Source organism: Equus quagga, chromosome 7, assembly GCF_021613505.1.
Source record: "Equus quagga isolate Etosha38 chromosome 7, UCLA_HA_Equagga_1.0, whole genome shotgun sequence".
NCBI classification, from domain to species: domain Eukaryota; kingdom Metazoa; phylum Chordata; class Mammalia; order Perissodactyla; family Equidae; genus Equus; species Equus quagga.
Genome location: NC_060273.1, coordinates 39,815,317 through 39,842,217, shown reverse-complemented (window position 1 = coordinate 39,842,217; position 26,901 = coordinate 39,815,317). Strand labels below are relative to the sequence as shown.

At 50.4% G+C, this 26,901-nt stretch overlaps 3 protein-coding genes across 5 annotated transcripts in view; 2 read left to right on the top strand and 1 right to left on the bottom strand.

The window, feature by feature from the left end:
• The first annotated feature begins 1,056 nt into the window (after nt 1-1,056).
• Nucleotides 1,057-8,620, top strand: TRIM50 (tripartite motif containing 50). Its single transcript, XM_046668605.1, has 6 exons — nt 1,057-1,455; nt 4,442-4,537; nt 5,478-5,708; nt 5,830-5,852; nt 6,946-7,070; nt 8,031-8,620. The coding sequence occupies exons 1-6, from the start codon at nt 1,057-1,059 to the stop codon at nt 8,618-8,620; spliced, it is 1,464 nt and encodes a 487-aa protein (XP_046524561.1).
• Nucleotides 8,621-12,653: 4,033 nt separating this feature from the next.
• On the top strand, nt 12,654-22,623 carry NSUN5 (NOP2/Sun RNA methyltransferase 5). Of its 3 annotated transcripts, none has more exons than XM_046666293.1 (11): nt 12,654-12,768; nt 12,854-12,976; nt 13,460-13,634; nt 13,730-13,838; nt 20,652-20,790; nt 20,871-20,986; nt 21,370-21,548; nt 21,744-21,954; nt 22,034-22,174; nt 22,249-22,366; nt 22,490-22,623. In XM_046666293.1, the coding sequence occupies exons 1-10, from the start codon at nt 12,676-12,678 to the stop codon at nt 22,361-22,363; spliced, it is 1,401 nt and encodes a 466-aa protein (XP_046522249.1). In that variant the 5' UTR covers nt 12,654-12,675; the 3' UTR covers nt 22,364-22,366; nt 22,490-22,623. The 3 variants fall into 3 exon arrangements, with proteins under 3 accessions (XP_046522249.1, XP_046522252.1, XP_046522251.1); XM_046666296.1 differs by having other exon boundaries at nt 12,667-12,768; nt 22,466-22,623; XM_046666295.1 differs by having other exon boundaries at nt 12,667-12,768; nt 22,249-22,623.
• POM121C (POM121 transmembrane nucleoporin C) overlaps nt 22,624-26,901 on the bottom strand; it is a 26,677-nt gene continuing 22,399 nt past the window's right edge. Inside the window, exons 12-13 of the mRNA XM_046666292.1 lie at nt 25,283-25,405; nt 22,624-24,847 (exon numbers count right to left, since the gene is read on the bottom strand). Coding sequence (XP_046522248.1) covers nt 24,750-24,847; nt 25,283-25,405 — 221 coding nt within the window. The 3' untranslated portion in view covers nt 22,624-24,749. The remainder of the gene's footprint in view (nt 24,848-25,282; nt 25,406-26,901) is intronic.

Here is a 26,901-nt window from a genome sequence, read left to right as displayed (position 1 = left end):
CTCAGAGAGAATTGTGTCAAAGCACAAGTCTACTCCTGTTTGGGGTCTGTGAGGTGTGGACAGGTGCCCAGTCCCCCTGTCCCCGCCCCTCCCTCTTGCCTGGACAAGGCGAGCACCTGCATGTTGCAGTTATCAGAGCCGGCCCGGCAGAGGCTGCCTCCCCAGTCCCGTGATGTGACCCCGTTTCCACCTGATTCTGTATGACCTTGAGGACACGGGGGTGTTGCTGGGAAAGCAGAGGAGGAAAGGGGCAGATTCTAGGTGGTGGAGCAGGCGTCCAGCTGCGGTCCCCAGGTCTCTGTGCCTGCTGTCCCGTCCTGGGGAGAAGAGGCCCATTGGATCAGGTCAGTGATGCTGGTTTGAGGTCCCAGTGGGAGGCTTGGGGGATTGTGGGAAACCAAGTGGTCCAGTGAGGGGGCTCTCTTGGGGTCTACTGCTGACTCTGGCTCAGTGCTTCTCCTCTCTCAGTGCCAATTGGTTTTCAGAGGGGAGCAGGGTGGGAGACTTGGAGAGAGCCCTGCTAGGTCCCAGGTTCTCTGGACTAGTGTTCTAAGACAGCACTCTCTGCCTGAGAACGGCCTGGGGCTGTCTGTGTAAATGTGGATTTCCGGGTCTCACTGGAGACGTGTGAAGGGGTGACTCAGGAATCTCTATAACCATGCTTCCCATGGTTCCCCACCAGTCTGAGCACCGATCTAGAAGGTGGGAAGGACCTTCGCTTGTTTTTGCTGTCCAGCTCCAGCTCAGGATGCCTGCTGGGCTGGAGTTTGCATTATTAGTGTCATTCCAAATGACCCTGAAGATGGCCCCTTTTGTGTTGACCTCCAAATCTGAGTAAAAAACGTGGAATCGTGTCTCCAAGTGACTACTTCTTTCATTTAAGTCCTTTGTTTTAAAGATGGAAAACAGGCTCCAGGTCATAGTGGGGCAGGACTGGAATCCCGGACTGGTGGCCTTAAGAGCCTCTAACGTCTAGGGGCCCTTGGAGGTTGGAAGCAGAGGATCGCAGGGAGCAGGCTCGACTAAGGCTGCCCTGCGTTGCAACCCGGCCCGTGCATGGCGTGGCAGGTGAGCGTGCCCGAGCTGGAGGACCGCCTCCAGTGCCCCATCTGCCTGGAGGTCTTCAAGGAGCCCCTGATGCTGCAGTGCGGCCACTCCTACTGCAAGGGCTGCCTGGTGTCCCTGTCCCGCCACCTGGACTCGGAGCTGCGCTGCCCCGTGTGCCGGCAGGAGGTGGATGGCAGCAGCTCCCCACCCAACGTCTCCCTGGCACGGGTGATCGAAGCCCTGCAGCTCCCCGGGGACCCAGAGCCTACGGTCTGTGCACACCACCGGAACCCGCTCAGCCTCTTCTGTGAGAAGGACCAGGAGCTCATCTGCGGCCTCTGCGGCCTGCTGGGCTCCCACCAGCAGCACCGGGTCACGCCAGTCTCCACCGTCTACAGCCGCATGAAGGTGGGTAAGGAGGCTGCTGCGGGGCGGGGAGCCCGGCGCCCCGGGGGACCACCCAGCCCAGCTCCCGCGCTCTCTGGCGCCATTGCCCGGCACAGAAGGGTCCTGGGTCGGGACTCGATTTCGCTCCAGCCCTGTCCTGGAGCAGAACCCGAAGCCTTCACTCATTCATCACGTTTTGCGCAGCTGCCCGAATGCCTGGGTGCTGGGGATTACCGCGCTGGCATGAGCGGGCGCCCCCTTGCGTCAGGTGCCAGCTCCTCCTGCTGCTTTAGTTTTCTCTGTATCTCTCGTGTGTTTCTCGAGCGCTCCCCGGACCACACTCTCAGGCACATGGGGGCAGGACTTTGCTTTGTTCCCTGGGGTATTTCTGAGCCTAGAGCTGTGCCTGGCACGTAGTCAACGCTCAGAGTGTGTTTGTGGAATCAGTGGATTCCTGCCCTCCTGGACCTTTGCCTCAGATCTAGCAGATTGTCATTTAAGATGAATAATGATAATGATGATAGCATCTTGGGTTAATACATTGATCTCAGGTTTATGAAGGGTGGGGTTATTATTGTATTTTACAAATGAGGAAACTGAGGCTCAGAGGAGGTAAGCGTCTCACCCGAAGTCATACAGCTTGTCAGTGGCAGAGCGAGGACTCAAACGAAGGCGGGTTTTCTTTCCTCCGCTAACGATGAAGAAGGGCAGGCGGGGCTCTTGGGACTGCATCGTTACAGGGCACCTGGCATGGTGTTGGGCGGGGAGAGGAAAGGTGAGGAATGACAAAATACAGGCGAGGGGCAGGAAGAGGAACGAGCCGGGGATCTGCAGGCAGAGGGCCCCTGGGAGCTGATCCAGGGCTTCTCTGGCTGAGCGCTCTGGGCAGCATCTTTTTGCTCCTTCAACCCTGGGAGGCAAGTAGGAAACATGCACAAGGCCAGCCAGGTGGTCCACCAGCCGCTCCCACCCATGGACGTTTACGGGGCCTCTAGGATGTGCTAGTGCCCTGGGGGAGCTCACAGTCTGGCGGTCTGACAGAGAGTCCCACGTGTCGGGTGCTGCTGTCCAGGTTAAATACAGGCAATGGTGAGATCCTGGAATGTGGATCCTGCATGGTCTCGGGTGGTCAGGGAAGGCTTACTGGAGGAAGTGGGCTGCTAAGCCAAGACCTGAACCACAAGGAGGACTTGATATGAAAAGAAGAGGAAAAGCATTCCAAATACAAAGACATCACGTGCAAAAGACCAGGAGGCAAACAGCATGGCTATTTGAGGAAGTGAAAGTCGCTCCATCAAGTTCAAGGGAGAGTGAGTTGGAAGTGAGATGGGGCAGGCTAGGTAAGCAGGAGCCAGGCCATCGAAGGCCTGTGTGACACACGAAGGGACTGGGGGTTTATTCTGTGGGCCATAGTAGGGGTTGGGGCACTGGAGGGTTTTAAGCAGGCTTGTGATATGGTCCGATCCCTCTGCAGGAGGGAAGATGGAGAGTGAGGCTGAGTGGGCATACTCTACTTATGGGTGGTAGCTGAAGCCACAGGAGTGGAGAAGACCAACGAGGAGAGTCTGCAGAGTGATAAGGGAAGACACACATGATGCCCCAAGGAGCACCAGGGTTTAAGATCTGGGTACAGAGAGAACCCCAGAAGGAACTGACAGAGGGAGCAGGAACACCGCCTGAGTACAGCTGTCTGGGGATCAGAGGAACCCAGCACGTTACCGGAAACGAGGTCCCCTGTGTGAACTGTCTGCTGAGGACTGAAGAGTCTGTTAGATTTGGCAGTAAGAACTGATTCTCTTGGCCAGAGTAGTTTTAGGGGAGTGTGGAAGGAAGAAGCTAAATTGCTTTGCAATGACATCGAGCCCACGTTTTATTAGCAGAGGGCTGCCCAGTAGAGGAGACACGGGGGAGCTTGCTCATCATTTCTGGCTAGGAGCTGGGGACAGCTTGGGGCCCAGTTTTAGAGCTGGCTTTTTGTGATCCCAAGACTCTTCTCTGTGATGCAACTAAATTCCCTTCCTTTATCAGAGCTCTTCACACATTCCTGCTTTCTCCTACTGATTGAGACCTGGGGACACTTACTTTACTTATTTGCATAATTCTGTTTCCTTTCACTGTGGCCCAGGTGACGGGAGAGAATTAGTCCCACCTCTCTCTGACTCCTCTAGAGAGGTACCGTTGGAATGCCCTTCTCGGGCCGCTGTGAGATCTGATGCCTCGTGATCCCGAGCAGGTCTCTGTGTCCGTTTATCCCCACACTGGCTTCATTCTTTTCCCAGCTCCTTTCCTGAAAGGCTCTTGCAGCTGACTTCTGCTTGGAAACTGTCTAAGCCAGAGTCCGTACACTCCACGGGCGCAGACCCGCGGGGCTCTGGGCAGGTAGAGCAGCCAGATGGTGGGCCTAGGTCAGACTAGGGGCCAGGGCCGCCCAGGAGAAGTGAGTTTACTTCAGCCTGGGGAGGCCCCAGATCCAGATCCAGGCTGGGTCCGAGCCTGCTGGGGATGGATGCAGGTCTTTGTAGCGAGGGGGAATCACCAGGTGTAGCCTGGGCCCTTATGCGCTGTTGACCTCACTTGGGCCAGCCTTTCTGTGCTGACTCTTGATCAGATGACTGCTAGTTCTGGACGGGCTGGTGACCAGAGAATTTACTTGGTGGGTTCCCTACAGGCGCCATCCCATGCAGGGAACGTTGGCTTCAGATTGGCAGGCGCCCCTCTTGGATGTTGTGTGGTGACTTCTGGTGGCTGTAACAATGTTTAGCATCTCTCTTCACATCATGGAGAGATGCCTCTCCATGCCTGGGTGGTTCCTGCTGTCAATGCAAAAATATTCTTGAATAGTCTTGCCTATTTTGGGGTGAAGTGTACCTGGATAGCTTCCTAGTTCCACTAGGAGTGCTTATGGCCATTGGGATGCTCCCAAGAAGGTGAAGCCCAGGGCTGGCCCCATGCAGCTGAGAGGGTGAAGTGATCAGTTGCTCAGGGGGCCATGGCACATTGCCTCCAGGAGGAGCTTGCGGCCCTCATCTCTGACCTGAAGCAGGAGCAGCAGAAGGTGGATGAGCATATTGCCAAACTGGTGAACAACAGGACCCGGATTGTCGTGAGTGCCCTTTCCTTCTGTCCCTCTCCTGGGACTGGCCATCTCCCCTTTCCTGCAGAGCCCAGTTCTCATTCGTCCTTTGCAGAAATCCTTTCCATATAAAGCCAGAATTCAAAGCATTCCAGGGCGGGGTGGGGAACGTGCAAATCCTCTTAGGGGAATTCACCACAGTTGTCAGGACTGTCTCCAAGTCAGCTTGTGTCCTCCACGTCCTTGGGACTGAGATAACCCAGAACCCAAGTCCCAGAGGTAAACAGCCCAAAGCGTGGGAGTGACTGCCCGCCCCCTGCCACCTGTGTCTGCTTGACCTTGACAGCTTATGTGGTGCCGTCCCAGTACCTTGGAGTGCAGACGTGGAAAGGTGTGAAGCCCTTGGTGGCTGGCTGCTTTTCCTAAATGAGAGGCACACTGGGGCTGGGAGGGTGTGGAGTCCCGGCTCTGCAGGAGGTCATAAAACAGGAGCAGGAGACGGTGTCCCCTGACATTATCTCATTTAACCCTCCTCACCCTTGAAAAGGAGGTGGCATTACTCCCATCTGATGGGGGCAGAGCTCACGGCCACACAGGGCTCTCTCACTCCAAAGCCTGCTCTCCCAGAGCCTTCCAGACTCTTTTCAGCTGTGGAACCCTGTGATAAAGCAAAATCTTATGTGCACACTTAACAGTCAAGACAGATGAAAGCAGAGCCACTGCATTTGAAGTGGGAGCTTGGGGCCCAGCCTCTCTCCTGCCACTATTGCCCTCCCCCCACAGCCACATCCGGGATCCCCAGGCACAGTGTGAACACCCTGGCAGGAGTCGGCCCTGGGACTCAGGTACCAGGACCAGCCCAGTCAGGAAGGCCCAGGAAGGCCTAAGCTGCCAGGCTCTGGTGACATTGTCAGTCATAGCCAGGTGGCTCGTTGAGGCTCCAGCTGTGACCAGCCCCTCCCTGTCCCAGAATGAGTCCGATGTCTTCAGCTGGGTGATTCGCCGAGAGTTCCAGGAGCTGCACCACCTGGTAGACGAGGAGAAGGCCCACTGTCTGGAGGGGGTGGAGGGTCACACCCGGGGCCTCGTGGCCTCCCTGGACATGCAGCTGGAGCAGGCCCGGGGCACTCAGGAGCGGCTGGTCCAGACCAAGCTTGTGCTGGAGCAGTTCAGTAACGAGAGTCACCACGAGTTCATCCGGGTGAGTGGACAAGGGAGAGTCCCCCATGATGAGGCCCCCAGGGTCCCAAGAGTCTCCCCCTTCCCCACAGATTCTGCCTAGTCTCCCCCATACCCTAACCCACCTCTCTTTTGTCTTCCAGAAGTACCACTCCATGGTCTCCAGGTAATAACCTCGGAGGGAGCTCTCAGTGAGGGTCTGGTGGCTGCGGGCACGGGCATCTCATCTCCACTAGTTTCCTCCTTCAGTTTCCCCAGGGCCTTGGGAGCAGCTGCCTACTTCTGGCTCTGTACTGAGCCCAAGGGAAACAGAGATGAAAGACATGTCCCTGCCTTCAGGGTCTCAAAGACTGGTGGGAGGCAGACGGTGAACTGTGGCTACACCACCGTGGGCACTAGAACAGTACAGGTTCACACAAGCTACAGAAACATCCAGAGGAAGAGGTGACAGTGCCCAGGACGGAGAGCTGAGAAGGGCAGAGGACAGGAGTTTGCCAGGCAAGCAGAGCCACATGAAAGGGTGAAGTAGGGTACAGACTTGAGAGTATTGTGAGAAGTTCATTGTACCCAGGCATAAAGTATGACGCAGGGCAGAATGGGAGATGAGGTACGAGATGAGACGTGGGTAATGGGCGGAATGAGGGGCCTCGAAACCCGCACTGCGGCTGGTGGGCAGGAATGGGATGCACGTTCTAGTCCCTAACGTGAATAATCCATGAGTTCCTGGGCCTTCCTCAACCCGTTTAGGAGAGTCTTCTTGTTTCCTCAAATTTCCTTTAGTTCTAAGGACAACCCGTTTAGGAGCGTTGGTTTAAATGAATGGACAGAATCTCACTGGCTGAGTTTGGAGCAGGTGTCCACTCCAGCTGTGGCTAGGAGCTGGGGTCACCTGAATTAGAGAGGTTAGCGTACATCAGCACCTGGAGGGCTCATTAAAGCATTGAGCACTGCGTCCCAGTAATCAGTTTCTGATTCAGCAGGTCTGGGGTGGGACCCAAGAAAATCTGCATTTCTAACAAGCCCCCCTTCTAACTAGCGGGTGATGTTGCCAGTCCCAGTGGTTTGAGAACCACTGATGTGGTGTTTACCCTTCTGGGAAGGAGGCAGGTCCTCTGAGAGTGGGGTGGCGGGAGGAAATGATGGGTGTCTTGAGTGTATGGTCTTCTGGGCTTGGGATTGGCTGGATGGACTTGCATCCGGACGCGGGGGTGGGGTGCACAGGATGCAGCTCCACCATCACTGTGAACCGTCGCCCCCAGAGCAGAGCTCCAGCAGGCCCGGCCCTTGGAAGGCGTGTTCAGCCCCATCTCCTTCAAGCCAGGCCTCCACCAGGCTGACATCAAGCTGACTGTGTGGAAAAGGCTCTTCCGCAAGGTTCTGCCAGGTGAGGCACCGGCCCATCCTCCTTCCTGAGGGCTGCCCCCAAGGGTGGGCAGCAGTTTGTCAATTGCATCCGAGTTTAAGATATAGAGAACTGGAAGTGAGGCTTGCATAGGCTGGCGGGGAGCGCACGGGAGGAGGTTGCCCCAGACAGCTTGGGCTCCAGCTCAGCTCCATCCCTTACCAGCTGGGTGACAGGGTGAGTTGTGTGATTTCTCAGCCTCGGTTTCCTCATCTGTAAAGAGGGGCTATTAACACCCACCTTGCTGGGCTGCACAGTTTATAAATATGCAAACATATGTGTGTGTGTGTGTGTGGTTTAGTGCTTTAATAAATGGTAGTTATTTCTCGGTCAAAAAATATCTCAGAGACATTTAATTAACCCCTTCATTACCAGCACATAAGGGAGGTCAATCAATAGACTGATTTCATCCAACAAAGGCAAAAATAGGGCTTATAAGAGAAATGGGGAGAGGAGAGAAAAGACTGCAGACATTGTCTGAAGTGTGAATGTTGTTTGCACATTTGGGGTGTGAACTGATTAGCTGGCAGCTGGCAAAGAGGTCAGTTGGGATAGTTTGTCCTTGAATAGGCTGCTCGGGTATCAGAGAAAACAACTGCCGTTGTTACGAGTTCTCTAAAAAGCCAGAGGAGTTTAGCCCTGGAGCACACATCATGGGCTATCTTCCAGATCCTCCCATCAGCACCTCTGCCCTAGGACTTCCCAGACTGCCTCGGCTCACAGCTGTCCCTTTCCTCCATCCTTCAGGCATCATTCATTCATTCAGCAAACATCCTTGGCGTGCCTCCTCTGTGCCTGGCCCCTTCTAGGCCCCACGATACAGAGATGAGGCTGACGCACTTCCACTCCTGAGGAGCTCAAGGCTTCCAGTCAGCCTCCCTCGGGGCAGGGTCTGCTGCCTTCTGGGTGGCTTGAAAACATGCCTTCTCTGATCTTTCCTAGCCCCGGAGTCCCTCAAGCTGGACCCTGCCACTGCCCACCCTCTCCTGGAGCTCTCCAAGGGCAACACGGTGGTGCAGTGTGGCCTCCTGGCCCAGCGGCGTGCCAGCCAGCCTGAGCGCTTCGACTACAGTACCTGTGTCCTGGCCAGCCGGGGCTTCTCCTGCGGCCACCACTACTGGGAGGTGGTGGTGGGCAGTAAGAGTGATTGGCGCCTGGGGGTCATCAAGGGCACAGCCAGCCGCAAGGGCAAGCTGAGCAAGTCCCCAGAGCATGGCATGTGGCTCATCGGCCTGAAGGAGGGCCGGGTGTACGAGGCCTTCGGCTGCCCACGGGTGCCCCTGCCTGTGGCTGGCCACCCCCACCGCATTGGCATCTACTTGCACTATGAGCAAGGAGAGCTCACCTTCTTCGATGCTGACCGCCCTGATGACCTGCGGCCACTCTACACATTCCAGGCTGACTTCCAGGGCAAGCTCTACCCCATCCTGGACACATGCTGGCACGAAAGGGGCAGCAACTCACTGCCCATGGTGTTGCCCCCGCCCAGTGGGCCTGGCCACCTCACCCTCCCACAGCCCACCAAGCTGTAGGGCTGCTCGCGGCACTGCCTGACCACAGGCTTTCCCAGCTGGGCAGGGGGACTCAGAGGCTGCGCTGGGTCCAGCCAGCAGAGGTGACGTCTTTACTGTTTAGGAAAGTCTTCATGCCTGTGTGTCCCTAAAAACATTTAATGATAAGGAGAAAAGGACCATAACCCCTTCCCCATCAGCCAGGGGCGTGGTTATTAACCATTTGCCAGGTTACTAACCTGCTTGTTAACCAGCAAAGTCAGGCCTTGGTGTCCACGGGTCAAGCTGGGCTTCCCTGGGTCCCTCCTAACCAAAGAGTAACCTCTCTGCTTACTTTTCCGGGTGAGGATGGAAACATTCCCACACGTACTTTTTCCTTATCATTGTGAACTTAAAATAACTTTAATAAATTTGACATTCTTTCGTTCTCTTTAAATGATTTGCCACTTTCTGTCCCTACATACTGCTTTATGCTCAGGGCTTTAAAAGCAGCTCCAGTCTCTCGTGGAGCCAGATCTTGCTTCCACCCCTGTTCATTGGTCTACGGTTAGAGTCACATCAACTGCTCCGTCATTGCTCTGTCCTCGAAGACCTCTCTTGACCATGGGAGTGGGCCCAGAGACCCTGTCATCCATGGGGAGCCTGCCCCTGGCCACAGTTGATGGTGTCAACCCAGGCCAAGGCTGGGACAGCTGAATTCTCTCCCAAGAATCTGAAAATTGGAAGAGAGAGCATGGTTGGGGCTGAGTCATCTGCAGCCTGGTGCTTTAGAGAGAAGCTCCTCAGTCCTGTGCTCCTGAGGTCTGTGGAGCTGCTTGAGGGCCTTCCACGGAGGATGGCTCTTCCCTGGTGTGCTGGCATGTATCCACATGGGCCACATGGGCAAAGGTTTGACCCACAGCCTAGCTGAGTGACCCTCCAGGAACGGGAAAGGATGGGAGGCTTGTGACGCACTACCTCAGGGCCATCTCCACTGACCTCCTTATCCCCATGGGACATTCACACAAGCTGTGCGCTTGATACCTTCCAGACCTGGATTTTGGATGCATCTCTTCCTTCAGTTCCATGATTGGGCTAAAGAGTGTCGCACCTCTAGACGCACGCTTCTCCACCCTGCTCTGTGTCCTGGGAGGCGGGCCCCAATGGAATGCAAAACTTCTGGCTCCCTGTTGGATTCCACTGATGGGAGGGACTGGCAGGAGATCTGAGGGCAGGAGGAGGGAGTTCGAGGTGCTTCTTTTCCTGGTTTCTTGCCTGCTGGTCTACGGCTTGCCAGCCAAAGACTCCTGGCAGGCAGCCCTCTCCTGTTACTCCTTCCTGCTCTTTCAGGCCCGGTGGTGAACAGTGCTGTCGCTAGCCCAGAGTGCTGCACTGTCTCCTGTAGGTTCCCTTAACTCTGACCATTTTTAAACAGGCCCCTCTTTAAACTCTATTCAGCTATCTTTTGTGTGCACCTTTCTGCCTCCAGCCAGACCCTAACAGACACAATGACATCCCTCTGCACCTATTTAATAAATCCCCCCCTTTTTTTTGGCTAGCCACTTAGTGTTTGTGCTTGCAACCAAAAGATCTTAACTGATCCACATCCATATGGAGAAGGCAAAGGAAATTCTTCATGTGGAGTTGGCATTTGGGCTGAAAGAAGTGGAATACAGGCAGAGGAGAAGAGCCTTTGGGAGTCTAGGTTTGCAGAGGGATGCTGCAGCTGGGGCTGGACCACGGAGAACCATTGATGCTACTTCAGTGTATATGGACTTTATTGTGTGGTCATGATAGTGTGGGAGTGGGTGAGTCTGCCCAGGGAGAAAATATCAGACTGACAGAAAAGGTGGTCAGGAGATGGGACACCAGAAGCTAAGGAGCAGCTTACACAAGGCTGCCAAGGAAACTTAGAAATGGGAGAGTATGCCAGCAGGAGAGGTCATGGAAGCCAAAGCTTTTCAACAAAGAACGTGTGCTCAAAAGTGCCATGAAATCCCAGATTCAGCACGAAAGGCCTGAGGAGTATTAGGAGTCTCTTGGTGGCCTTGGAGGGAGGCATTTCAGTGCGGTGGGTTGGGAGACAGACTGCAGGGAGTTAAATAGCAAGTGATAAAGAAGTAAAGACAATGATTGCTGATTCCCTTTTTAGAAAGTTTGATGGTGAAGGGAAGAAGAGAACTGGGTCATGAGTCTGAGAGAAGGTGGGATTAAGAGAAGGCATTTTTAGGATAGAGGAGACTCTCAAACAGAATAGAAATATATGAGCCATACATATAAATATATGTATGTTTAAGTTTTCTAATGGTCACATTTAAAAAATTAAAAGAAACAGGTCACCTAGTACCCAGATCTTGGTTTCTAATATCACTCTCCAATAAAAGGAGCCACAGCTCCTTGGGGAAATGGCTGATTTTAGCACTAGAGAGGACATACACAAGATGAGCCTTGAGTATCTTCTTGTGCCAGAGGCAAGGAAGTGCTCAAAAACAAACAATGATGGGGGCTCTCAAAAGGACTTAGGAGCCAACTGAAAGCACTCCCAGGAACAATTTGAGCAACAAAATCAAGTAGTACTGGTTTGTAACCCAAAGTATAAAATAAATATCCATGAGTCCATACTGATATAAATAAATGATCGACCAATTAAGTAAACAGGGAGAAGAGACCAGTCTGTGCGGAAGAATTCCGAATAGTTTATGTAGCTACTCCACCCTCAGGGAGGGGGAGCACAACCCCGACTCCTTATGTGTGGGCTGCCCAGAGTGACTTCTTCCCAGAGAGGACAAAGGGATAAAGGGTAGCTTTACAGTGGAGACACCTGACAAACACCACCTCAGCAGGGTGATCAAGGTCAACGCTGACAGGGACGTCATGTTGATACTATGTGCCCTGGATATGATGAGATGAGAATGGTACTTTATCTGTGGTCTTCCTCCCCAAACCCATAACCCCAGTCGAAATGATGCGGGGTCGGTGAGCTGAGGAGTCGAAAGAAAGATTTCTTGGACTCTCAAGATCTGGCAGTAGTGCTCGTTTTATTTAGAGAATAGTGTGGAATAGCATGGGGACAGGACCCATGGGCAGTCAGAGCTCCTGCTGCTGCCCTGAGTTGAGGGTTAGGGCTAATTTTATAAGGCATGGGTACGTGACTTATTTTTACTGGAAAAAGAAAAGATGATGTAAAAAGCCATTAAATGATTTCAGTGCAGACGGGGTCTGGTTATTGTGCGGTCATATAACTTTTAGATACGAATCTGGCCATATAGATCGGCATGTAGGTGAGGATGCCCTGGCTTCTCTCCCCGGGGCAATCCTAATTCATACCATAAAAAAATCCACCGGGTCATATAGTTTGGCATGTAGGCCAGGTCACCTTGGGCTTCTCTAGCTGGGGCAGCCTTAATCCACATCATAACCATGAGAAAAACATCAGACAAATCCCAACTGAGGGACACTCTACAAAATACTGACCAGGCCCCTCAAAACCATCAAGGTCATCGAAAACAAGGAAAGTCTGAGGAACTGTCACAGCCAAGAGGAGCCTAAGGAGACATGACGACTGAATATAACGTGGTATCCCAGATGAGAGTCAAGGACAGTAGGTACAAAGGAAATCTGAATAAACGGTGGCCTTGTGTCAACATCGGTGCACCTGTTACTCCCCTGAAGGAGGGGGATTGTCTTAGGATGGGTCAACTCTGCCACAGCTGGCTGTCCAGCGCCACATCATTTTGCGGTCCATTCATTCATTCGCTCCTTCACCAGGTATTTATTAGGTCCTTATCGCGAGAAAGACAGTGGTGTAGGAGGTAGGAACACATGACCGACCAGATAGACAAGGATTTCCCCTCATGGAGCTAGCTGGAGAGACGAATAATAAATCATTAAAAAAAAAAGCGAGGAGCGGGCGAAGAAGTGGAGAACTGCGCTGCCAGCGTCGCCCTCCTCGCCCTAGTAGGAGCGTGAACACACGCACGCCCTGGGGGCACTTGGTTGAGCACTGGAGCTTCCGGGTCTGGAGCCTCCGTGCCCTTTGACCCCGGAAGTCTGGGCGCGCTTCGCGGCAGAGCCGTAAAGGCGCGCGGGAGCGGAGCATGGCTGTGTACGGGGTGGCGGCGGCCGTGCTGGCCAGCGTGGAGAGCCGCCAGGGCTCCATCAGAGGGCTGGTGTACGCCAGCGGCTTCCAGGTAGCGGGGTGGCGGGTGCGGGCCTGGGCGGGGGGCTGGCCCGGGCCGGCCCCCGCCTCAGCCTGTGTCCTCTCGGCCGCGCCAGAACGTGAAGCAGCTGTACGCCCTGGTGTGCGAGACGCGGCGCTACTCCGCCGTGCTGGACGCCGTGATCGCCAACGCCGGCCTCCTCCAAGCCGAGAAGAAGCTGCGGCCGCACCTGGCCAAGGTGACGCGCGGGCTGGGGCGGGCCATGAGCCTCTCCTGACCCGGTCCCAGCTGCGCACCGTCCTCAGTGTGACTTTAGCAAGTCGAGCCCCTGAAATGAGTCAGAGCAGCCCCTCGCTGGGTTATGAATTGAGATGGGAGGAAAATGCCTTAACTTCCAGCCTCGTGTGAGAGATTAAATAAGAACAGAAATGCAAAGTAGCAACGGCAGGGACTCTTCAGGTAAAACAAAAGGGCGATGTTGACCAAGAGGTGGGTTGGGATCCAGAGCTCTGCAGGTGAGCAGCCATGGAGAAAGGGTTCAGGACTGGGAAGCAGGACACCAGGTTCAAATCCTGATTCTGCTCTTAATTTCTGCTGTGATCTTGGACATGGTACCTCACTTTTACTGTCTGCACCGGTGGTCCGCTAGCCTTTCCAGTTCCGACACTCGAGTTCCAAGGCATTAGTGCTTAGGGTTTTTTCTCTGTTTCTGCATCCCCAGGTGCTAGTGTATGACCTACTGTTGGGAGGAGGCTTCAGAGGGGGCAGGGGCCGATGGAAGCGTCTGCTGCACCGGCACGAGGCAAGGCTGAAGGCCGAGTTGGCTCGGCTCAAGGTTCATCGAGGTGTGAGCCGGAATGAGGACCTGTTGGAAGTGGGATGCAGACCTGGCCCAGGTGAGCTGGAAGGAGTTGTGGGGGTGCGGGATAGCCATCGGGCCCTTAGAGGAGAGGGCCGTGTCCTTGCCCACTCACTGCTGCTTGCCCTCTAGCCGTGCAGGTGCCTAGATTTGTGCGGGTGAACACTCTCAAGACCTGCTCGGATGATGCAATTGATTATTTCAAGAGACAAGGCTTCTCCTACCAGGGCCAGGCTTCCAGGTGAGCCTAGAACTCTGCCTGGCCGCCCTCCTCCACGAAGGTGCCTTGGGGCATTGGGGAAACAGCAATCCACAGGAAGAGAGGCAGGGTGGTTGTGATTGCATGTGGGTTTTCTACCTACTTTTCCGGCAGTTTCTCCATCTCCTTCCAAGGACTATTCCTCCATCCCTTAAGCGCTGATTCTCCTAGAGTCCCATCCTACATTCTTCTCATGTATCCCTCAATTTCTTCTCTAGCTCTAACTCCTCCTTCTCACCTGATGATTCCTGTGTCCCAGTTTAGACTTCTCTTCCTACCCTCAGATTCATATCAGTGCTTCACAGACACCACAATCGCAGCAGGGGTCAAACTGAATTCGTCTTCCCTCTGAACTTTGCACTTTCTTCTTTTTTTTAATTGTTAAATCATGTTTATTCAAGATTTAAGAGAAATCCCAAACAATATTCTTGAACGTGTTATTGGGTTATTTTGCAGCACTCTCTCTTTTTTTTTGAGGCATAACTGACATATAACATATCAGTTTCAGGTATACAACATAATGATTTGATATTTGTCTTTAGGGCTGAGATGTGTTTCCTGGAGGCAGCATGTTGTTGGCTCTTGTTTTCTTTTTTCTTTCTTTCTGTTTTTTTTTTTTTTATTTTGGTGAGGAGGATTGTCCCTGAGCCAATCTTCCTCTATTTTACGTGGGATGTTGCCACAGCATGGCTTGATGAGCGATGTCTAGGTCTGCACCCAGGATCCAAACCTGTGAACCCCAGGCTGCCAAAGTGGAGCATGTGAACCTAACCACTCACCACTGGCCCAGCCCTGGGTCTTGTTTTTTAATCCATCCAGCCACTCTGTCTTTTGATTGGTGAATTCAACCCATTTACGTTTAGAGTGATTATTGATATAATCACTTATATAATCACTAAGGGCTTAATACTGCCATTTTATCTCTTATTTTCTGGTTGTTTTATATTTCCATTGTATCTTTTCCTTTGTATTTCTGACTACATTTCAGTTTGGTAATTTTTTTTTTTTTTAAGATTGGCACCTGAGCTAACATCTGTTGCCAATCTTCTTCTTTTTTTTCTTCTTCTCCCTGAAGCCCCCCAGTACGTAGTGTATATTCTAGGTGTAGGTCCTTCTGGTTCTGCTATGTAGGATGCTGCCTCAGCATGGCCTGATGAGTGGTGCCAGGATGTGAACCGGTGAAACCCTGGGCCTCTGAAGTGGAGCATGCAAACTTAACCACTTCGCCATGGGGCCAGCGCCTCAGTTTGGTGATTTTCTGTGATGGTTTTCTCAGTTTTCTCTTTATTTATGATTTTTGGCTCTGCTCTGATTTTTTGTTTAGTAGTTGCCATGAGGTTTGTATAAAAGATCTCATAGGTGAAATAGTCTGTTTTCTGGTAGCCTCTTATTTCCATTAGCCTAAGCATGACCCATCCCATTTCTCTTCCCCTTTTGTGTTATTGTTGTCACAAATTATTCTTTTTCATCTTGTGACTTTGTGACTAAATTGAAGTATTTATAGTTTTTTTTTTTTAAGATTGGCACCTGAGCTAACATCTGTTGCCAATCTTATTTTTCTTCTTCTCCCCAAAGCCCCCCAGCACGTAGTTGCATATATTGTAGTTGTAGGTCCTTCTGGCTGTGCCATGTGGGACACTGCCTCAGCATGGCTTGACGAGCGGTGCCATGTCCACGCCCAGGATCCAAACCGGTGAAACCCTGGGCCGCCAAAGCAGAATGCACAAACTTAACCCCTCGGCCATGGGGCCGGCCCCTCTAGTTATTTTTGATGGTTTCCTTCTCTTTATCTTTTGTGTTATAATAGTTTGCTAACCTGTTCTGATACAGAGCTGTAATTTTCTGATTTTGTCTGTTTCTCTCCTTGCTCAAAGCTTTGTAAACCTTTGCTTTTTTGTTTCAGGTAGAGGGCTTCCTTCGTTGTTTCTTATAAGGCGGGTCTAGTGGTGAAGAACCTCCTCAGCTTTTGTTTATCTGGGAAAGCTTTTATTTCTCCATCATATCTCAAGGATAATTTCACTGGATAGAGTATTCTTGGCTGAAAGTTTTTGTCTTTCAATATTTTGAATATATCATTCCACTCTCTCCTAGCCTGTAAGGTTTCTGCTGAGAAATCTGCTGAAAGGCTGATAGAGGCTCCTTTTTAGGTTATTTTCTTCTGCTTTGCTGCCCTTAATAGTTTTTGTCATTGACTTTTACCACTTTTAATATTATATGCCTTGGAGGAGGTCTTTTTGCACTAATGTAATTAGGAGTTCTATTGTCTTCATGTCCTTGGAAGTCCAGTTCTTTCCCCAGGTTTGGGAAGTTCTCAGCTATTATTTCTTTGAACAAGCTCTCTGCTCCTTTCTCCCTCTGGGATACTTGTAATCTTTATGTTACTTTTCCTAATTGAGTTGGATATTTCTCAAAGAATTTTTCAAAAATCTTAGTTCTCTCTCCTCCTCCACCTGAAGCATTTCTATATTTCTATCTTCTCATTCACTAATTCTGTCCTCTGTAAGGTCTGCTCTATTTTGTATGGTTTCTGCATTATTTTTTTATCTCATTGATTGTGTTCTTCATATCCACAGTTTCTATATAGGTTTTTTTAAGGGCTTCAATCTCTTTGGTGAAGTATTCCTTCTGCTCATTGATTTTATTTCTGAGCTCATTGAACTGTCTTTCTGTGTTTTCTTGTAACTTGTTGAGTTTCTTTATGACAACTATTTTGAATTCTCTGGCATTTAGATTCTAATCTTCTGTGACTTCTGGTTTGGTTTCTGGAGAGTTGTCATTTTCTTTCTGTTCTGCAGTGTTACTGTAGTTCTTCATGGTGTTTGATGAATTGCTTCTCTGCCAGCGCATTTGTGGTAGTATCAGGTTGCAGATTCCACCTGCCACTGCTGGGGGTGGGGGCAGGGGCCCATCTCGCCGCTCTGCATTCCTGCAGGCTGGCCGCTGCCATTCAGTGGGGCGCATTCGTGTGTGTGGGGCTGCCTCGGTAGGTGGGTGCTCCTGCAGGTGGGGCTGCTCCTGCCTCCACTCACAGTTGTGCTGGCTGCTGTGTGAGGATCCAGAGCCTGAATGGCTGGCGCTGGAGAGGAGGAGGGGTCAGCTCACCTAGTTCCACTGCTTCCTGGGGATCCAGTCCACTCACCTTCAGATGTATGGCTGCATGGATCTCTCAGGCATCCTGTTGTGTTGTGTAGGGAATCCTCTGCTGGTTAATGGATGTCTGTTTAGTTGTAACTTAGAGGGGTGAGACAAAGGGAACAACTTACTCTGCCATGGTGCTGACATCACCCCCCCTTTATTTCTGTATAGTGCAAAATGATCACTACATTAAGTGTAGTTAACATGTCACCACATAATAGTTTCAAAATTTTTTTTTGTGATGACTACTCTTATGATTTACTCTTAGCAGCTTTCAAACATACAGTCCAGTAGTGTTAACTATAGTTGCCATGTTGTACATGACATCCCCATGACTGATTTACTTTATAACTGGAAATTTGTACCTTTTCACCACCTTCACCCATTTTGCTCCCTGCACCTACCAATCTGTTCTCTGTATCTATGAGCTCAGGGGTTTTTTTGGGTTCCAAATATAAGTGAGATCATGTGGTATTTCTCTTTGTCTGACTTATTTCACTTAGCATAACGCCCTCAAGGTCCATCCATGTTGTTGCACATGGCAAAATTTCATTGTTTTTTTTTTTTATGGCTGAGGAATATTGCATTGTATATGTACCACATTTTCTTTATTCATTCATCTATTTATCAACACTTGGGTTGTTTCCATGTCTTGGCTGTTGTAAATAATGCTGCAGTGAACGTGGGGGTGCATATATCTTTTCAAGTTAGTGTCTTTGTTTTCTTTGGATTAGGAATTGCTGGATCATGTAGTATTCTATTTTTAATTTTTTGAGGAACCTCCATACTATTTTCTATAGTGGCTGCAGCAGTTTACATTTCCACCAGTGGTGCACAAGGGTTCCCTCTTCACATCCTCACCATCACTTGTTATTTCTTGTCTTTTTGATAAATAGCCATTCTGACAGGTGTGAGGTGGTATCTCATTGTGGCTTTGATTTGCATTTCCGTGATGATTAGTGATGTTGAGCATCTTTTCCTGTACCTGTTGGCCATCTGTATGTCTTCTTTGGAAAAATGTCTATTTGATCTTCTCATTTTTTAATGGGATTTTTTTTTTTGCTGAATTGTATGAATTCTTTATATATTTTGGATATTAACTGCTTATCAGATAAATGATTTGCAAATATTTTCCTCCATTCTGTAGGTTGCCTTTTCATTTTGTCAATGGTTTCCTTTGCTGTGTGGAAGCTTTTTAGTTTGATGTAGTCCCACTTGTTTATTTTTGCTCTTTGTTGCCAAATCCAGAAAATCATTGCAAAGACTGATGTATAGGAACTTACTGCCTGTGTTTTCTTCCAGGAGTTTTGTGGTTTCGGGTCTTACATTTCAAGTCTTTCATCTATTTTGAGTTAATTTTTGTCTTTGGTGTAAGATAATGGTCCAGTTTTGTTCTTTTGCATGTGGCTGTCCAGTTTTCCCAACACTGTTTATTGAGGGGACTGTCCTTTCCTCATTGTATATTCTTGGCCCCTTTGTTGTAAACTGACCATATATGCATCAGTTTATTTCTGGGCTCTCTATTCTGACCCATTGACCTATGTGTCAATAGCTTTGTAATATAGTTTGAAATCAGGGAGCATGATGCCTCCAGCTTTCTTCTTTTTTCTCAAGATTGCTTTGGCTATTTGCATCTTTTTTGGTTCCATACAAATTTTGGGATTGTTTATTCTATTTCTATGAAGAATACCATTGGAATTTTGATAGGGATTGCCTTGAATCTGTAGATTGCTTTGGGTAATTTGAACATTTTAACAATATTAATTCTTCCAATCCATGAACATGGACTATCTGTCCATTTATCTGTTGTCTTCTTCAGTTAATCACTGTTTTGTAGTTTTCAGTGTACAGGTCTTTCACCTCCTTGGTTAAATTCATTCCTAGGTATTTTATTCTTTTTGATGTAGTTGTAAATGGGATTCTTTTCCTAATTTCTCTTTCTGCTACTTTGTTGTTAGTATATAGAAACACAGCAGATTTTTGAATCTTGACTTTGTATCCTGCAACCTTACTGAATTAGTTTATTAGTTTTAAGTTTTTTGTGGAGTTTTTAGGGTTTTCTATATATACTATGTCATCTGCAAATAGTGACGGGTTTACTTCTTCCTTTCCGATTTGGATGGCTATTTCTTTTTCATGCTTAATTTCTCTAGCTAGGACTTCCAATGCGATGTTGAATTAAAGTGGCAAGAGTGGGCATCCTTGTCTTGTTCTTGGTCTTAGAGGAACAGCTTTCCACTTTTCACCGTTGAGTATGATGTTAGCTGTGGGCTTGTCATATATGGCCTTTATTATGTTGAGGTCCATTCCCTCTCTATGCACTTTGTTGAGAATTTTTATCATAAATGGATGTTGAATTTTGTCACATGCTTTTTCTGCATCTATTGAGATGATCATATGATTTGTATCCTTCATTTTCTTAATGTGCTGTATCACACTGATTGATTTGTGGATTCTGAACCATCCTTGCATCCCTGAACTCTGCACCTTCTGCATTCCTTATTTTAACCTAACAGATATCACCATTATGTGGCCATTTGTTCAAGCCAGAAACTGAGTCATCCTAGATGCTTCCCTCCTCTCCTTACAGTCATTTACTACTCCGCCTTCTGCATCTTTTTCAGATCCACTCCTTTCTTTTCGTCCTCCTGGACAGTGCCTAGGTTTACACACTCTTCATGATTGGCAGAAAAATCTAAACTGGTCTCCTCACTTCCAGACTTTCTTGCTGTTTGTCCTTGTGGTTGGCTGCAGACAGATCTGAAGCCAGATCTGATGTGTCACTTACCTGCTGAAAACCCTTTCTTGGCTCTCTGTTGTGCTGCTGCCTCTTCCCTTCCAGGCCCATTTGCCATTGTGCTCCATGCCCCTCGTGTTCCCACAGTGGTTGCCGCTCTCCGCCCCATTCTTCCCACATTCTCCCATGGACTCAGCTGCCTCCTGGTCTGTACCCTGACAGCTCTGGGAAGCTGCCTCTGCTCCCTCCCTTTCCTTCCATCTGTTCTAGATGTTCCTTCTGCTTCTAACATGTTGCTTGCAGACCAGGTGGTAGAGTAGAGAATGTCTGTTTAGGTTTGAATTCCAGCTCTGCCACTTGATAGCTTTTTGAACTGAGATGTTATTCTCTAGGCTTGTGTCTACGTTGGTCCGCTGGAGTGGACAGTGTTCTTCTGCAGAGTTTAGTGAATGTAGCTTTCACCTCAGCTCCTCACATTACTAATTTCTCATCAGAAATTAGCTCAGCGCTCCCCTTGCATAATGTAACCTCTCCCCGAGGTTATGTTTTAATGGTACTGGCTAATATTGAGTGCGTAATTTATACCAAATGTTTTCCCAAGTGTTCTGCATGTATTAACTCATTTAATCCTCACAATGACCATTTTCCAGAAGTGCAAACAGAAGCTGAGATGAAGGCACTTGCCCACGTTCCTGCCACTGGTAAATGGTAGAGGTGGGATCCTGAACCTGGAGTCTGGCATGAGAGCCCATACTCTTAACTCCTGCCTCTATCTTATCACCCTGTTTATTTCTTCATAGCAGTTTTAAACATTTGTTGCATGAGTGAACAGTTAAAGAGAGGTAAAGTGTAGAATGTCTAGCCTGGTGCCTGGCATGGAGGAATTTGAAAATGTTGAATGAATGGTTCTTATTTCCTGGCAGCCTCGAGGACCTAAGGGCCCTCAAAGGGAAGTGTTTTCTTCTGGATCTCTTGTTGCCAGAGCTGCTTGTGTTTCCTGCCCAAACAGATCTGCATGAACATCCATTATACCAAGCTGGTCACCTCATCCTACAAGATAAGGTAGGGAAGATGGGTGGAAAAGGGAAGAGCATATGGGAGTGACGAGCCTTTTCACCTCGCTGCTGTGCTCTGCCTGCCAGGCCAGCTGTCTCCCAGCTATGCTGCTGGCTCCACCACCGGGTTCGCATGTCATCGATGCATGTGCTGCTCCAGGCAATAAGACCAGTCATTTGGCTGCTCTTTTGAAGAACCAAGGGTGAGTGCTGTGGTCAGACAGAGGAAGGGGATGGGGCCTGATCGCCTGTACTTTGTATGAAGATATCAGGAACTCTTTATTCCTGATAGGTCATGAAGGCTGAAAGGAGGATTTTTCCTTTAAATACTTCCTTCTAGACCTAGGCCAGTTCATGGTATAGCCCCAAGCTGAGCTTCCCAGGGGGTTGCAGGTGTGAGATGTGAATCCTTTAGCCCTTCAGGCCGAGTCCCCAGGCCAGTTACCTCTGACTGCTTATCTTTTTAGGCCATTTAAATATTTTCTGTGCATCCTGACTTAATGTACATGTTATTATATGTTGGAGCTGTGGGCCCTTAGCTGCTCCATAAATTCTCAGGTAACCTCTACTCTGCCCTCTTCCCTAGAAAAATCTTTGCCTTTGACCTGGATGCCAAACGCCTAGCATCCATGGCTACTCTGCTGGCCCGGGCTGGAGTCTCTTGCTGTGAGCTGGCCAAGGAGGACTTCCTGGCAGTCTCGCCCTCAGACCAGCGTTATCGTCAGGTCCAGTACATCTTGCTGGATCCTTCTTGTAGTGGCTCTGGTGAGATGCGGAGAAAGCATGGCCGGTGGCCCCACAGAACCCGAGCAACCTTAGAGGGGAAGGGGTAGTCGTTCATTTTGGCCTTGGGTTTAAGTTCTGACTGTAATCATCTTGTGATCCCGGGCAAATGTTATCGTGTCAAAAGTGGGGATTTCAAAATAAGGCAGTCTGTGATGAAAACACCGTTTTCCTTAGGTATGTTGACCAGACAGCTGGAGGAGCCCGGGGCAGGCGCACCTAGCAAGGAGCGCTTGCATGCCCTGGCGGGGTTCCAGCAGCGTGCTCTCTGCCACGCACTCACCTTCCCCTCCCTGCAGCGCCTCGTCTACTCCACATGTTCCCTCTGCCAAGAGGAGAATGAAGATGTGGTACGCGATGCCCTGCAGCAGAGCCCAGGAGCCTTCAGGTGGTGGCTCTCTCCCAGGGTCTCGGGGCGGGAGGCTGCTCTCTTTTGCCTACGAGCCTGTGCTATTTCTTCTCCACAGGCTGGCTCCTGTGCTGCCCTCCTGGCCCCACCGAGGTCTCTGCACTTTTCCAGGTGCCGAGCACTGCCTCCGGGCCTCCCCCGAGACCACGCTCACTGGTGGCTTCTTCATTGCTGTGCTTGAACGGGTAGAGGTGCCAGGGTGAGTGAGTAGGGGGCCTGCTTGGAAGATGCTGGCAGATGGGGACACATCTAACTGATGTACTTTTCTTGTAGCTCTGTCTCACAGGCCGAAGCATCAGCACCGGAACTTGTACCCGGCTCCGCCCCAAAGAGAAAGAAGAGGCGGCGAAAAGCAGCGGCGGCTCCTAGCACGTTGCCTTGCACATAGCAGGTGCTCAAGCTGGGTGCGCGGGAGGAAAGGAAGATACTAGTTCTCCCCTCAACTCAGCCTGGGGTCCTCAGCCCCAGGCAGCACTTTTGTTTTTGAAAGGTTCTATTCTTTTTATTGCTTTAGGAAGGAAACTGGTAACCCTGTTTCTGCAGCTGGACAGACAGAGTGGATTTCCTCGTCCTTTGGGTCCCCTCCCTGGGCTGTGTTCTTGCTGGCGAGAGAAGTGCTGCCCACAAAATAAAAAGCAGGACATGGTCTATGATAGATCACAGTTTTTTTTATTCTTAATGACATAAGCAAGGAGAAAAATGTCACATTCATACTAAAAATCCCAACTAGACTCACCAGGAATTAAGTCCATTTGTAATGGGAGTCCCAGCCTCCGTTCCAGTCCAGTGCTCGTGCATGCACACATACACTCCACACACGCACACTCAGGCTGTGCCAGGACACCCTCTTCGGGGCTTTCCTGGACCAGCTGTCCTGCCTGTGGAACTGAGGTAAACTAGCTCAGAGTACTAAAACTAAGAGGATCTACCTTACGTAAGGTATAGGTAGAAGCTTGATTTCTAGACCTGTGCCCCACCCCCACCCCTCCAATCCTAACAGGTGTTTGGGACTTGAGGTCAGGCCCCTCCTCAGCATCACGCACAGTGAAGTCTTAACAGAGCTCTTCCTGGGGGTGGGGAGGTGCAGCCCTGTGACAGAATGTTCAACCTCAGTCACAAAGGGAGGGGGGACTACTTACACCTACGTCACATTATTCATAAAATAAGAAGTACATTTCATATAATGTGTTCAGAAGGAGCTCTCGTCCCTCAGGAAAGCTGCCTGGGACAGCATTTGAGCTGCTTCTTCACACAGGCATAACTTAACTGTACAGCTAATTCCTAGTCAATAGCATTTACACTTAACCACCTCAATGAACCAAGCTTGAAGGAATTTAAAGGCAATTTAGCTTAAATACAAAAATAAATTTTTATTTTGTTAAAAAATGTTTAAATATTTTTTTCTTTTAATTTAGACACACGCATTCATACTTCTCCCAAAGAGGATGGACATGGCAGCAGGGCTCTTGGGCCTGGGGTACATGGTTTGGGAACAAAGGAAGAAAAGGGGAAGGGTTGGAGGCTTTGTTGGGGGGAAAAAACTAAGAATTTTAAAGTGTGGTTCGTTAGTTTAGGTTTCCTAGCATACGAGGGGTGATCTAGCCTCCATGGAGGTCAGGTAGGTGGGAGAGAGACAGGAGGTCTTTGCTTCCCCTCGGCCCCATCCTCCTGGGCTGCCAGCCCTTAAAGTCAAAACACCATTTGAAATCCAGGAGCCAGCACCTGCAGCCATAAAGTGGTGCTCCTTTCCACATTCAATTAGCTAGGCCCCAGAACTTGGAACAGTAAGTCCGGCACTACCAACATGCCGCCACTCATACAATTCAATTCTTCCTCCAAACTCGATTCAAAGAGCAATAGACATGAGCATCAGACAAAGTAACACAGGACAAGGCTTTAACATACAATCCCGGAGAGAGAGAGAGGAGCCCAATGAGGCCAGTGGGGCAGGTGGGTGAGGAGGCAGCTGGAAGCGGTGGGCATCCTGCCTGCTCCAAGAGCTTCCCTCCCTGGAGCGAGGTATCACCCTGAATCTGCCAGGCTAACAGTCTGGGCCACCAAGCTTTTAGGGGCCAAACTGGCAGAGGGTTGGGGAGAAAACATTGACTCAGACTTGAGCAGGAAGTGGAACAGCAGGAGCAGCACCCACTGGGGTTTCCAAGGCAAAGCAGATTCAAGGTCATTTCAAAAGGAATCGATCCTGCAAGGAACCAGTGAGGGACAAAGCAGCAAGAAATGGGGAAACAGAGTCCCCTAAAGGGACTAGAGGAGAACCACTTTTTATAGCCAAGCCAAGCAAGGTAAAGCTTTAGGGATAACCCATTTCCCTGAATCTCATCAAATGCATATCAGAGATCAAGTGGGCGAGGGCGGTACCTGCTACCCTCCAGCAAAGATGGGCTCTTGGGGGGGGGGGGGGGGGGGGCGGGAAGGGAGGCTGCCTGACTAAGCTTACACACTAAATGAGTGAGGGACACTATGTACAGATGTTTCCTTAGTTCTCTCCAGCCTCACCGGTGGAACTGTTCAAGTACAGGCATCAGGCGTCTGCCCTGCCACATCCTGCCTTCCCTTCCCTCAAGAGGCCTGAGGCTTCTGCTTCCTCGAGGAGAGGGAAACAGCCCCCAGGGCTGCCACTGCCTCCTTGGTGGCTGAAGCCAGGAATCTGGGGTAGGATTGCTTTATGGAACTAGAAGGATCAGAGGCTCTTCCTAGCAGGTGATGAGGTCCAGATTTGGGTAGGGGTTTTGGGGGGTGGGGGCAAGGGACAAAGTCTACTTCTTGCGGTTGTGCTGCCTTCGGGCCTGCAGGCGCTGCCGAGCCCCTGGGGTCTTGGATCCGGCACCAATGGAAAACGAAGGGGCAGCCGAGCCTGGAAAGATTCAACAAGATCTCATCAGGGCAGCTGTCACCTGAGAACACTTCTCTGGGTGCCCTAATCCCCAGGTTAGCCAGCAGAACATTGGGTGCTGGAATAGGTCTTCCTGAGCTGTAGCAATCGCTTTGGGGGAGGGGCCTATTTAAAATGCAAAATCCCAGAGTCCCAGATAGTCTGGGAGTGAGGCCCAGGAAGGCATTTTTACCTGGCTTTCCAGTGGTTGGGAAATTGTGCCTGAGATGGCTCCTCACTGACTCCTGCTGCCCAACTGCAAACCTGGGTTGTGCTGGATGCTCAGCCCAGCCGCATCTTTCTCATGCTTATGAGCCTGACCTTCCCTGGAGAGCCAGGAACCTGCTGTCCCAACCCACTCCCTCTTCCAAGAGGAATAAGCAGGTCATGCTGGTAACAGAGAGACCTGCTGCTTACCGAAAGGTCCGACTCCAACAAAGCCTTGGGTGGGTGTTGAGGACGCTCCAAAGGAGAGGCTGCTGCCCGACGTGCCCACCCCAGGGGCAGGGGTGTTCTGACCAAAGGTGGGTGTGGAGGTGCCTAGAATGAAGAGGCAACAGAGAACTGTAGAGAATAGGCCTGTGAGCGGAGGGCATCAAAGCAGATGGTAATAAACCTAGCGGGGAGGTCTGCTCTCCTTGGGGGCATTCCATTCCCCAGAGGATACCTTCACCCTGGACCACTCTTCTGGTTCGCCCCACCGTAAGGAACTGCGTGGGATAATTAAGTCTGAACACCTGGTGCTCCAGGGGAGCCTACCCATCTCCCAGCCTGCTAACCACTGTGCTGCACCAGAAAAAAGGCCTCTTGGTGTTGCCTTCTGGCCACCTAAGGAGTAAGGTCTCTGTGTTCCCTTGGCCACCAAAGCACAGCAGAGGGGGACACCAGGTGGACTCCAACCTTCTAGCTTGACCAGGTTACCTCCCTTCTTCCATCGGCACTAATCGCTTTATGCCTCTCCTCCCTGTTTATTGGTCCCCTCCCCTCCAGACACCTGAGCCTTCCACCAAACTCCTCACCATTCCACCCTGTTGGTCCCCCGGAACTCAGTCATCAGCCACCACCTCCCTTGCCCTCACCAAACCCTGATGTTCAGTGCTGATGCTGCTTTCCCTGTGGCCCCTTCTCAGGACAGCCTGCGTACTCACGTGCAATTGTCTCAGCCTGGGCTGGGCAGGTATCTTTCTTGCTACCTGAGGCCCTGGCCTTGCCACCTCAATCTTTTCTATGCTGCCTCCGCCATCCACTCCTATGGTCACTTGTCACCACCAGGAACTGGTCTAGCTCCCAAATCTCCACTCTTAAAAGTCCTGACTTTCTTCCAGCTCGCTCTCTCTAGTGCTCCCTCCCCTCTGTCCCCTCAACCTCATGCACACCAACACTCCACTGTCCCTCCTGCTACCCCTGCTTCAGTTTAAACAGGCTGGGTCTCACCAGCTGTCCACTCATTTGACGTCGACACCTCGACGGCTGAAGCTACTTGGGAAAGACACACAACAGTGCTGACTGGCCTCACTTTAAATTCACAACCAGTTTCCCAGCCCTCAAAACTGCCTGGCAACTCTCTTGCAGTTTCTCATTACATTACTTTCTCCACTCTCCAAAATGACTATTTCAAGAGGCTCTTCTTTGTATACATTTCACCCTAATCCACTCCCAAGATCTTCTCTCACATTTAATGAAGACGACAGAAGTTATCAGGATCAAAACTCCTTATAATCCATCTTCCACATGTCAATTAAGATCGCTTCATTCTTCTGCTTGAAATTCTAGTGATTTCCCTCAGTACTTCAAATCCAAACATTGAACCCTGGCCGTGAATGATCGCAACTCCGTCTGCCTCTCAACCTCATTTTATACCATCTCCGCTTTGAACCCTCTCGCCACCCCCTGCTTTTCTGTTTGTGAACACACCAGGCTTGTTTCAGCCTCCAAGCCTCTGCACTGGCTCTCTCTGGTGCCTGAAAAGCACGCTCTCACACACGCACCTACACTAACCCCTTTCTGTCACAAACACAGTCTTGGCTTAAACTTAT